The sequence below is a fragment of the Hipposideros armiger genome, unplaced genomic scaffold, assembly GCF_001890085.2.
Source record: "Hipposideros armiger isolate ML-2016 unplaced genomic scaffold, ASM189008v1 scaffold_1444, whole genome shotgun sequence".
Taxonomy (NCBI): domain Eukaryota; kingdom Metazoa; phylum Chordata; class Mammalia; order Chiroptera; family Hipposideridae; genus Hipposideros; species Hipposideros armiger.
Window position 1 is genome coordinate 61,577 of NW_017732794.1, and position 12,727 is coordinate 74,303.

The following is a 12,727-nucleotide window of genomic DNA, read 5'->3' on the forward strand; positions in this document are numbered from 1 at the left end:
TTGCTTTCTTCCCTACTTCCCTTTACAGTTCTCCTACCCTTTCCTTTAGCTTCCAAAGAAATAGGAATCCAGAACCCGTTTGTAGATGGCCTCTATCTTTTGCTCCTGGGGCAAGTGTTTATGAACCTTCAGATGAAGGTGCCATGGAACAAAACTGGGGAATGGGGAAAAATTGAGGTATTAGACATCCTTTCTGAGTGAAGACTGCCTACATTTGGAGATGGAGAAGTGAGGGCCAATACAGTATCAAGGCTTTGCCTATTCCCATCTAGTCCTGGCATCCCAAACAAAGGAGATTTCCCTGAAAAGTAAGAGCAATACAATATACTTCCCATTCCAATACCAAAACCAGTCTTAAAGTGCTTTCCATCTGGGCCTGCTTACCATGCAGCTCAGTAATGAATATGCATGTCATTACATAGGGGTCATAGTGACCTTGCTGTAGATTATTATATTATAACATTACTTGATTATAGCAGAATATATATATATATATTCAGACTCCTTAGTTTATGTTCATCCTGCATTATCAGTGACAACCTGTAATATTTAGAGATTACAATGGGGATTCATGAATATTTCTTTGCTTATGTCATCTGTGCGGTTCAGTTACACCTACTAAAACCATCTGGTTTCCTTTCTAATCGTATTTGTATCTTATACTGTCACCCCACATCTGGCTGAACATTAGAGGACATGAGCCATTAATTTGTATCTACTCACTGCTGAATAAAAAATCAATAGGTCACTGATACAACCTTTTTGCCTTTGTCCTGCTCTATGGTATCACAAGACATATGATCATTACAGCATTGATTAAATTTAAATATCTAAATGCATATATGCATCATTATGTAAATAAAAATAAAACTTTAACATGCTACAGAGCTTAAGCCACAATGAAAATTAGTAAGCACAAGATTTCACCAAAATCTTTAAAGAACAATTACACTTTCAAGGGAATCAGTCAGTTGATAAATGAATAAAGTATGTTAACACAATCAAAAACTTTTTTTTTCAATAAAGATTTAAAGTTCTAGTATAAAAATAGGATGAAATTCAAAGGATGCTTTAACTTCTCCATCCCCCCTCACACTCGCACATCCATTCCCCTATTAAGAAACCCTTGAGTATCTGTGAAGTCACATGATCAAGATGGTTAACCTTGATATGTATTAGAATTGGAGCCAGTAGGAGAAAATATAAGAGAACATATCTCATTTAAACAACAACAATAACAAATGTATATTAGCATTATTCAGAAATAGGATCATCTGCCTTAGGAGAAAGTGCATGAATCAATGCCAAGAGAGGTTAACTTCTAATTATTGGAAATTTTTAAGAAAAAGTTCCAAGGTGAATGGTTGAATTAACCACAAGGGCAATTCCTACTCTGAGATTTCATGATTGTGTCAACTCAGTTGGTCTCGAGTGCCTGTAAGGTTTCTATGTACCCATGATAGTGATGAGCATTGACAGAATAAAAGAGCCATGGAGAAGTAGGAGAGAAAAATCCCTAAAACAATTTGGTTTCATTCAATTTTCAATCCAATTCGGCAAGCGTTTATTACCTATGTTGTGCAAGACAATATTAGGCATGTCACAATCCACCCCTGCCCCATGTTAGTTCATTTAAGATATGTTTATTGAGTAGCTACAATGGAGTTCACATTCCACAAGTTGCTGAGGATAGAAAAAGAACATGGCATCATAGTCCCTTTGAAAGACCGCAAATTTAAAAGGGAAGAAGAACACAGTAGATTTTTATATTATATAGACATGATTGTCCATTTGACTAATTTTTCTTTGGAAGAAAGATTGCCAGACCTCACTGTATATAGAGAATACATTGAAAACACTTATGAAATAGTAGACAGACCAGGGGATATGTAACCTGAAGTTGCACATCTGCCACTTCCTAGTGAATTGATTGTTGACAGGTTGAAATCTCTGTTACGAGACTCAATTTCCCCATCTATAAAATGTGGGTACATAGTGATGTTATAAAAACCTGGCAAATTAAGATTCATAGAGGTTGTAATGAATTTGTTGTTCTAAATACTTGGAAGAGTAACATAATTTCAGAATTTATGTTTTCTAAAAATATAAAATATATAAAAATAGCAACTTACAGAAACATAGCTGGCATTAATATAATCTGATCCTGGAATACTAGCATCAGCTATCAGCTTCACTCTGTTATTATTATCTAGAAGAAAATAAAAGAAATCAATGCTAATTCAATTTTAAATTGTCACTACTTTTGTATTATAAAAGTAGTACAAAGAGGTTCATGACATCACATTCAACATTACATTTGGGTGTAAGACTAAAGTAGAAGTTCCCGCGTATACCATATTTCTACTACCCAGAGACAATGATTGTTAATATGTTCTTGTATAAGTTTCCAGTATTTTCTATACATATTCATAGAAAATTAACCACAAATGGGATGATATATAGTATATTCTGCAAATTGCTCTTTTCATTCACCTTTATCTTTCCTTATCAGCATAAACAAAGATACTTAGCTCATTATTTTAAAAAGCCATGTAGTGCTTCATTGTTTGAATATATCATATTCAAAGATCGAAATTAATTCCATTTTATTATTATAAAATGCTGAATAAATATAATTGAAATCCATATATATATATATATATATATATGAGTGTATTTGTAGAATGCATTACTAGCAGTAATATTCCCAAATCATATTGTGCATTTAAAATTTTGAGATATTTCCAAATTGTTCTCTAGTTATATCAATTCAAACTCTGAACAAAAATGTTTGAACAATTCTTTTCTTACTTTAACTACCACAAGATATAATTAAACATTTTAATTTATGATCTTTTGATAGATGCAAATTGATCTCTCATAGTATTTATTTTGATTTTCGTAAATATAAGTAAAATTAAGCTTCTTTGCTTATTTATTGGCCACTATAAATACCTTTTCTATTAACTGCCTTTTCATATTATACCGTTTTTCTACTTAAAAAATACTTTATACTAAAAACACAGGTTATGTGTAGCCTTTTGTCATATGTGTTAAAATTTCCTTCTTAGTTTGTTGTCTTTAAATAGCTAGCTATTTTGTTATACATAAAATTCATTTTTCTTTTATAATCAAACTTCTCATTATTTTTCATTTTTGTTTCATTATGGCTCTTTGTATCATTCATGCAAAGGTGTTTGGCACCAATATTCTTAATTTCACAAATTCATTCATAGTTTCTTCTGGAACTTTAATGTGTTTTTCTGCTTTTGCTTTAAGTCTTTCAATCTTTGATCCATTGGAATTTATTTATTTATTTTTCTTACAGAGTGAGGTAAAATCTATCCTGTATTGTTTGTTTGATGCCACTTGAAACAACAAACAGTCCTGATTTTTTAACATTCCATCTGCCTTCCCCTCCTTATTCAAACCACCACTTTTATCATATACTAGATTTTTCAACAGGTTTAGATTTATTTCTGGACTATTTATTCTCTTCCATTAATTTATCTGCCTATTCTTTCTTTAATACCAAACTTTTTATTATTATTCTTTAGTATATGTTAAGATCTGGTAAAATTAGACATCCCCTATCCAATACTTTTCTTCAAAGTGTTAAAAAATATTTTTTTCCTGAGGATTTTTATAAGTTGGTATTATAGTGCAGTGACCAGTGCTAATTTTAACTGGACATAGAAATTATAAAAATACAATATTTATTACTATTTAATTATTTTGAAGCATTTCTTTTTATTAACCTCAGTGGGAAGGCACTCAATAGTAGAAGAAAAATGGGTAAATGGGTTTGGGTTTGAAATCCAGATGATCTGTCTGCCATACGTATGGCCTTGGGTGAATTGCTTAACTTCTCTGCTCCTTTGTTACCTCAGCTATAATATGTAGCTCTAATATTTATTTTGTAGAATCCTCTTGAGGAAAACTTAAGTGAAAACTTAGAGCAAGCACTCAACACATGTTCTCATATTCTTATAACTGAAGCACATGTTATATGTTAAAATGACTTAGCCATATTGCCAGTAATTATAATGACCTGCTCAGTGGGCTTAAATTTAGAGATGGGAAATGTTTAAGCAAATTTATACAAATAATTATGTCCCAAAGATTTTGCATTCTGTATGATCTAACTATTTTAATAATATTGTAGCTAGTCCTATAACTTAGGAAGGGAAGCCATCAGGTTTCTATTCACTTGATACGCCTGCTTATAGCTATCTGAGTCAACAAGTTCAATTTTTCTTCATGGTGTTGGAAAACTTCTGAAGGTCATAGTGTCCTGTCAAGCAGAGATTTGCAAAATCTCTTCTGCAAGCATTTGCTGCTAATTCTAGTATCTTAAAGACCTGTAAGCTAATATGTTCTGAAATGTACTGTGATATTTGAAATCCTACTTCCTACATTACTCAGGGGAAACAATGCAATTCACTTAGCTGGCTCAAGTTAAAATTCAGACGCTATTAAAATAAATTCATTCTTTACAGGAGAAAAAAAGATATTTCTTCAGCCTTATGGTTTCTCTGCAAGCACAATAGGAAAATATATTTAGTTTAAACATCTCATTTGCTTGGGAGGGAGTGTATGTATGGTATGTACTGGCCCACAGTGTTGGCTATGAGTTTATTGTTTGCCTTTTAACCAGGCTCGGGAAATGGGCTTGTTACCTCCTGATCTTATTCACTCAGAAAGTTAGCAATTTTTAAAAATAAGCATTCTATTGATCATTAACAATCCTAAGAACTAATATTTACTGTTTCCCCTGTTCCGGTACTAGGAAAAGTGATTTACATGATTATTTCATCTGATACAATAACCTTAAGAGATAAAAACCACTGAATAATATGTCCTGCCACTAAGATAGTTAGTGGGTAAACAGGATTGCAACCCAGGATGTTCAGTTAGGACACATGATCTTAGCTTTTGTACTATACAGGAGGCAGTATGTATTATTAAATTAATAAATTATTCTAATAAAACTCTTGAAAAATATAAAATTCTACCTGACAAAATTATTTCTTATAGGACCTCCAAGTCTTTAGGAGAACAGTTAAATAAAAGCTACAAACCCATGAAAGGATATGGGATGTATAATAGATATATACATTATTTGAAAAATTACCATAAGTTTTCTGTTCCAAAATTAAGAAGAAAGCAGAAAACAATTGGATATTATCCATTTGACTCTAGCAAAGGTGAAAAAAAAAAGGCATGCAATGCTTATTTGAATATTCCATAACATCCCTTGATTTACAATATAAGTCCATTGTTAACAATTATTTATTGTTTTAGCTTCAGAAATGAAGAGTTGGGTAATCATACTCCTGTTAAACTTGTTGTTTTTAGGTTATCTATTTAGTCCTATTAACCACCCTTATTCTTTTTTTATCCTATAAGTAATAAGCTAATATTGTCTCACTTTTTTTATAGCCATGATGTGAATCCAGTTGATGCAGTGAGATCTTTGTAATTAAAGATGGAAATGTCACATTTAAAAAATACCTTTCTAACAGCTGAAATTTTTACATATTTTAAATTAGATACTCTTTGGTCCTTGGCAACTAGATATATTTGATTTACTTATTTTATATATACTGATATGTCATAAATTAATTCAGTCAACTATATAATTATAAATGAATATTAAATATTACACAGTAACTGTCCTTCAGTCAGATTATAGTATTTATTTTCATGGAATATCACTGAGTAAACATGAAGCAGACAGTGTGGAAGAAACTTAGGTACAGACAAATATAAAAACATGACAACTTCCATATCTCTTAAACTCAACTCTCTGAAAGGGAAAACAAAAGGACTTGCTGAGGAAGGTCATGCCATAGAAATTTAGAGATATAATACTAATATTTCTTATTTCCTATAATAATGTCTTATTTGTCAACTTATCTTAAAGTCATTTACTTATGATTTGTTTTGTTCCAGAAAGGATTTTAGGGTTAAAGCCATTTGCATTTTCATCCTATTCTAATTCTTGGAAATTAGCAAATTCCATTAGATTATTACATCCTATATCATGTTTCCTTAAATTTGTTTGTTTGATAGCTCAGTTATCCTCTAGTTCTAGAATATGAGGATTTGGTCCATTTCTTCCTATCCATATACTTTATGATTTTACATTCTATGACTTCATTTTCTCTAAGTCCATGTCTTTCTAGACAGAAGAGTTCAATATTTAAATATGGAATGTCCCCAAATGTAATTTCAAAAAGGCATAACACATAAAAAATTATATATGTAAACTCTAAAATTAAGAATATTTCAAAACTTTAGATTTTGAAACAATATTGACACTATTTCAAAGTGTCAAAACTATCACTTTTTAAATTTCATAATGTAAAGCATATTAAATCAGAATATAGATAGAAACATCTGTTCAAAATATATCAAATATTATTATTAACAGAAGAATGTTATGTTTTATTCTTTCACATAACTGCTAATTCTTAAAGCAATAATATGGTTTCTTTTCTTATTGATTGAAAACCAAAGTCATGTTTATTCTAGTAAGGCACAACCCTGCCTCCTTTGTAAAACCAATCCTGGTAAGCATATATCTATTCTGATCCTCAATGAATATTTTGCAATGATTTTTTTTATATTCCATAAGAAAACATTGCCATGCTCTTAAGGGAAACTAATGCACAAAGTTACATGTGAACTTTCTCTTTTCACTTGAAAAATAGGTCTGTAGGAAGAGGTTAGAGAGTTTTGTTACTTGGGTTAAATTACAAAGCTAAGAAACTATTAGGTCTACTGTTTCTTGCACCTGCATCAGTGAACCTTGTGTGAACAAGCTGAAAACCATGTACATTAACTTTAATAAATATTAACAAAGCAAAGAGATACAATTTCAAAGTTGCTGCTAAGAAAACGCATTATTATAATTCAATTCACATGCAATAAAATATATTTAAGAAATAAAAAATGCTAAGATGCATTTTGTGTTCACGTTAAAACATTTCACAGCTAAAATTAGAGACAGTACGTGCACATACATGGTTTTATGTTTGGAAAGCGGTTTTTTGCTCTGTTCCAAGGCAGATCGGCATCAGTTGAAGAAAGATCCTGAAGAAATTTGGGTAATTCCTGTGGAATGAAGTCATTACAAAGTTTACATTTATTTCAGAGGTAAACAAGAAATTCATTTAGTAAAAGACAATCCTTTTTTCTAAAGCTTTTTATTTTTAAATTGAGAACACCTCTCATAACTGCAGAAACGAGGTCAAATTAACTTATGTAAACTTCCACAGAAAATATCCTGAGTTAAATTGGTCATTCGGGCTATTGCTCTCTGGTATCATTTCTTTGTACTTTGAGAAGCCCCAAGATGTGGCAACCATGTTAGTTACACTTTTCCATACTTTACTGATGGTTTTGTCAGGTACACACTTAATATTATTTAATATTTTAATGTCTGCTTAGTAGCGGAAGGGAGTTTAGTGATTTATTTTTTGTTTTTCCTCCCCAGGCAGTGTGATTTCATGCCTATTAATGGGTACAACACTGACCAGTTTGAGAAGATGCCAAAGGTCAATTCCTGCTCTCAGTGGGCATTGTTAAATCGATAGTGGAATGCAAAGGTGCGATTAAGAATTATCAGGCACAGATGAAGGGTCAAGGAGATCTATTATTGATGTTTTGGTGCAAAATCATATTATCCGTTCATCAGTAAAAAAGTCTGTGCAAGAAAATATGTTCATTATTTTGTTGAGCTGAGATTTACATTTACGAAATTTTAGAAATAACTCTCAACTTGCCAAATTCCTTAAAAAGTGTTAAAAACATGTGTTTTTACAATTTATTCAACAGCATCATAAATTATTTCTTTTAATTGGATAATTCTCCCTTCTTCCGCCTTATTTTTTCCTCCAAAAAAACCCATATAGATATATGAACTGTCTTTTGTAAGTGGAGATCTTTTAGAGGAGCGAGTCAGTATAAGCATCTGCATTCTGGTGTGTTAGTACTAAAAGCTTTAGGGAGGAAAAAATGAAGCAAGTGAGGAATCCTAGAACAGCGTATGTCAAAGTTTTGGGAGAATACTACAGCACATTTGTAAGAGACAAAGAACTACATGGGGGGTGAGGTGGGGGGGGGGGGAAGAAAGGCAAATTGGAAATCACCTGCAGAGTGGTACTTCTTTTCTGTAATTATTTCATGTAGAAGTTTCAATTTATAGATTTAAATGCCTCTGGCCTTGATAACTAATACCCAATTACCAGGTTGATTGTTTGGATAGTAATATTACACTGGGTGGCCTTATTCTTCTCAGGGCTCCAAGGGCCTCAACCATTCTCTCCCTACTGTTTGCTCTTTCTCCTACCCTTTCCTCTTTTCAGTGGGATCACAGATAAATTGGACTGTTTTGTATCCTTATGCTGTTGCATTCATTCCCTCTCTCTGGATATCTTTTCTCCTTTATCTGCTCACTGGACTTCTACTCTTCCTAAAGTTCATCTCAAGGTCACCTTTTTCTGAAGTCTATTTTGCTAGCTATCCAAACAGAGTTGATCCTCACTTTTTTATGAAGATCTCTATCATGATATAGTGCATTTGTAACATTTTTATACATCTTATCATAATACGAGCTTCTTTCTCGTAGGAATCATCACAGCTAACCACTTGTGCAAGCTATTATTCTTAGCATCACACACATTCAATCATTTTAGTATTCACAACTCAATGAGGTAGATAGTAAGTTTTTAGAAATGAAGACATTGAGGCACAGAGAATTTAAATGATTTGCCAAAGGTCAATTAATTATTAAATGTTGAATTGACACATATCAATGTGTCAAGTACAATGCCTATCACATAGCAGGAGCTTATAAATATTTAAAGTATAATAAGTAATATAACCTGAGTTATAAGGTTTATTAAATATATGCATCAAATATGCATTTGTTTATTAAAACATAATTTTCCTTTAAGAAACAATAGAGCATTAGAATAAAAAACCGTTTCCTGTAAAAAGAAAGTCAAGTTCCTTACATATATAGATATACATATATAATATATACACAAAACTCATATATTTGTATAACAAAAACCCAAATTTTTAAAACCACAATCTCCAAAACAGCTAAACTAGAAGCTTTCTCAATGTAATATATATATGAGAAAATGTTATTGCTAACAAAACTTTTCATCTACTCAGTCATGCATAATGTAGTTATATTTGCTCCTATTCTAGTGAAATTATACTTTTGTTCCTAAAGACTGGGGAGTTCTCTCTGTGTAAATGCTAAGAAGAATTTTATGGTACCATTGATTTTAAGTCCAGACCAATATTACTTAAGAAGCATAACCAAAAAACTGTAGGAAATACCATTAATCTTCTCACATTTTTGTTATTATTCCCTGAGAGACTGAAATATTATAATCTTGAATTATTCAAGCCAATTGTTTGATTCTTTGTTCATAAATTCACACACTGAGAATTTCATGAAAAAATAAAAATAAAATTTTGGTGACATTTAAAAATCTGTTTTATTGTCATAATAGAAAATAATCATCTAAGTTAGGAGAGATGCTTGCTTACAAGTCTTAAAATAACTTGTAGTTCTGATATCTACCTTACGTTGTAAAATAATTTCAATTTTATAGATATGTAAAATGCAAAAAGCAACAAATTATTCTTAATTTAAATAGTTTTTAGGTGACAAGTTCTTAACTTTACATAGTCTCCATAACATGAAACAGCATTTATCCCACAGTAACTTAAAAACAGACCTTGTAAAACATGGACATTCCTTATCTTTTTAAAAATTTTTGGACCGTTCTAGAAATAACAGTATTTTTATAGTTTTTGAAAACATCAAGTTCTTCACCCAGGATCATCTATACCACTAACATAAACTAAGCAGTTGAATATAAATTGCAATTATTTACTGTCTAGATATAAAATAATTACTTAAAATAAAACTACATTTATAGTATAACTCAAGCCTAGTACACAAAAACTAATGAATACAGTAGTATAGATTTGCATCCACGTCTGGATGAGGGCGGAGAATAAACGAGGCCAGGATGCTATGCCCGAGGAGGTCTGAAGAAGTGCACCTTTTTCTGACACAGTAGGTGAGTAATTCTGTTCAGGTTACACCAGAGGCCGCCCAGTGTAACATTACTATCCAAACAATCAACCTGGTAATTGGGTATTGATTATCAAGGCCAGGGTCCTTCATGGCCTTGCATGCTTAAAATGGACATGAAATGTGACACATGACACGACTGGAGGTCTGACAATGTTGTGACAACTGCTGGTAACATACCGAAAATTCTTCTTGAAACTTTAGGTTGTTGTTTGTGCAAAGCTCTTCAACATGTTGCAAGAAGGATTTCTTGCTTACCGGCCTCCAAGCAAAGAAAGGTATAAAAGGGAGTCACATTAGATTGAGTTCTTTCACTTGAGCATGGGTGCTGGTTAACAAGTTACATAACAACGGACATTTCAAAACCCATAAACCCCACCCAGCCCTGTAAAGTCACTCTGTCATACTTACAAAATTAACTTTTCTCCTTTAGTTCACTTTCTTTGTATTCATGGTACAAAATTCCTTCAATTTTTAAGTGACTTTAAATGAATGATTTAACATTTTAAATGAAGAAAGTTTTTCAAGTAAATGTAAAGTTATCATTGAATCCTAAAGCACATAATACCTCTTTGTCATATAGAAAACATTTTATACATTACAAGGTTTTAGAAGATATAAAATATTGCAGTGACCTCATTCTCATAATGACATGGTTTTTAAACCCCAAGGAGTTTAAATATCCCCGTATTACTTCCCAAGCTAAAATACAGACATGCAGGCTTCACCCCAGAGAGAGAGAAAGCATTTCTCCAGTTACCATGCAATTAGTCATGCTTTTATGATTTATATCCAGCTTGAAGGTTTTTCTAACAAACATACGAAAAAGGAACCACACATTAAGATTCATCAAATCAGTGAGTCTAAAGTTGATATTCAAAAAGAAGAAAAGATATTTGACAAACTTACTTGATGGATTTCCTATAACTAAGTAACCTGCAACAGAGATTGTGTTAATTGTATTATGAGTTGAGGGTACAGCTCTTTCTGAAAGAGTTCTAGATTAAAATCAGAAAAAAATATAAGTCAGTAATGTATAATGTGCTTTGTCTTTAATTGAGATGTGGTCATTTTAAATTCGATTTCACTTTTAAATATTATATATTATTTGGACCCAAATATGGCCAAATAATAATTTAGGTCCTCTGTCAAGCTAAGAAGTTACTGTTTTATATTTTTAGGCATTTGGGGCATTACATTAAGTGCCCCAATATTTTAATATATTGCATAGTATATAGTGCTCTAAGAAAGTCTGTGGTATTTTAAAGAACATTTTCTTTGTCCATAGAGAGTGCTGAACTAGGAAGACTAGATCTTGGAAAAATGACATCATCTTGCCTAACTATTGTTCCATGAGTGAGTTTTGATGACTATATAACCATAACAAAATCACAGTCATTTCAGTTACTTTAGACATATCTTTTGTGATAGTTCATTGTTCAAGTTATTTATATTCTAAAAGAAGTTTTAAAATAATTTTTAACAGTAAAATAGACTATGCAGCACACAAATTCAGAGATGGGCACATCTTTAGTAACACGTTTGTCATGCACAACAAATTAGCACTGCAAAAACACAAAAGGCACAAAGTATAATGAAATAAAATGAATGTAACAAAAAGTTTTAAATTTTAAATGTTATTGGGGGTGATTTTACTGTATTCCTTAGTGAAGAATATTTATAAGAGGATGTGGTTTTTGAAGTAAAGAATGAATGAAAGAAATAATTAGGCTGAAAAAAGTGGCATGCTGAATATTATGAAAATGGTCACAAAGGGGTGTGTTCAGTGTAGAAAACATGAGACAAAAAGTATACTTCATTACAATACAGGGATTGGTGAAAAATACGGAGGTGCTAGAGCAAGTATTATCAAGAAGAATGAGAGAATTCGTGGTTAATGGTGTAGGTATCCCCAAGCAGAAGGGGGTATCTCCCAGCTTTTCAGGGTGTAACCTGGTAGAGCATCCCATGATCAAGCATGGCATCACAGTGATAAAATATTAATGTTTGAGCAAAGTCTTGGTAGATGAGCTGTGGGCTTCCCACAGTACCCTATAGAGATTCTAAGAAGGCAACAGAGAAATTCTGACTCTAACAAGATGGATATGGAGATGGCTGAATGGGCTACTGAATCTGAAGAATCCTTGGTTTAGGGACAGGAAGACACAGTGTCTGAACCGGAGGCCCTGGACATACTTCTGACAGTGGGGACCGAGGAATCATTCATCGCATTTGGAAATAAATCCCCTAAGCAAAGACCAGCAAGAAAAAAGACACTGGATTAGATTTACACTATCCAAGCCTTCTTAGATGCCTGATGCCCCAGTGCTCCTATGCCATGATGTTTCTCAGAAACAGGAATGGAAAAGGGGTTAGGTTGGCAAATCCTAATTAACTGATCTTAAACTACAAATAAATGAGATACTTGAATTAGCAAATCAATTCCCTGCTACCAAACGGAAATGGAAATTCTTGAGTTGTGTGGAGATCATGTTTACAGCAACAAGGGACATTTTTCAGTTTGTGATTGGTGAAATTCAGCAAACTACATCTGATTTAATGACAGGGTCACGGTCCACCTATTTAAGGACAGTCAAATTG

At 32.2% G+C, this 12,727-nt stretch overlaps 1 protein-coding gene across 1 annotated transcript in view; it reads right to left on the minus strand.

The window, feature by feature from the left end:
* Positions 1-12,727, minus strand: part of PTPRQ (protein tyrosine phosphatase receptor type Q) — a gene marked incomplete at its 5' end in the record, with an annotated part of 168,380 nt that overhangs the window by 15,786 nt on the left and 139,867 nt on the right. The window contains 3 exons of the mRNA XM_019633934.1: positions 2,133-2,209; positions 7,029-7,119; positions 10,307-10,388. Coding sequence (XP_019489479.1) covers positions 2,133-2,209; positions 7,029-7,119; positions 10,307-10,388 — 250 coding nt within the window. The remainder of the gene's footprint in view (positions 1-2,132; positions 2,210-7,028; positions 7,120-10,306; positions 10,389-12,727) is intronic.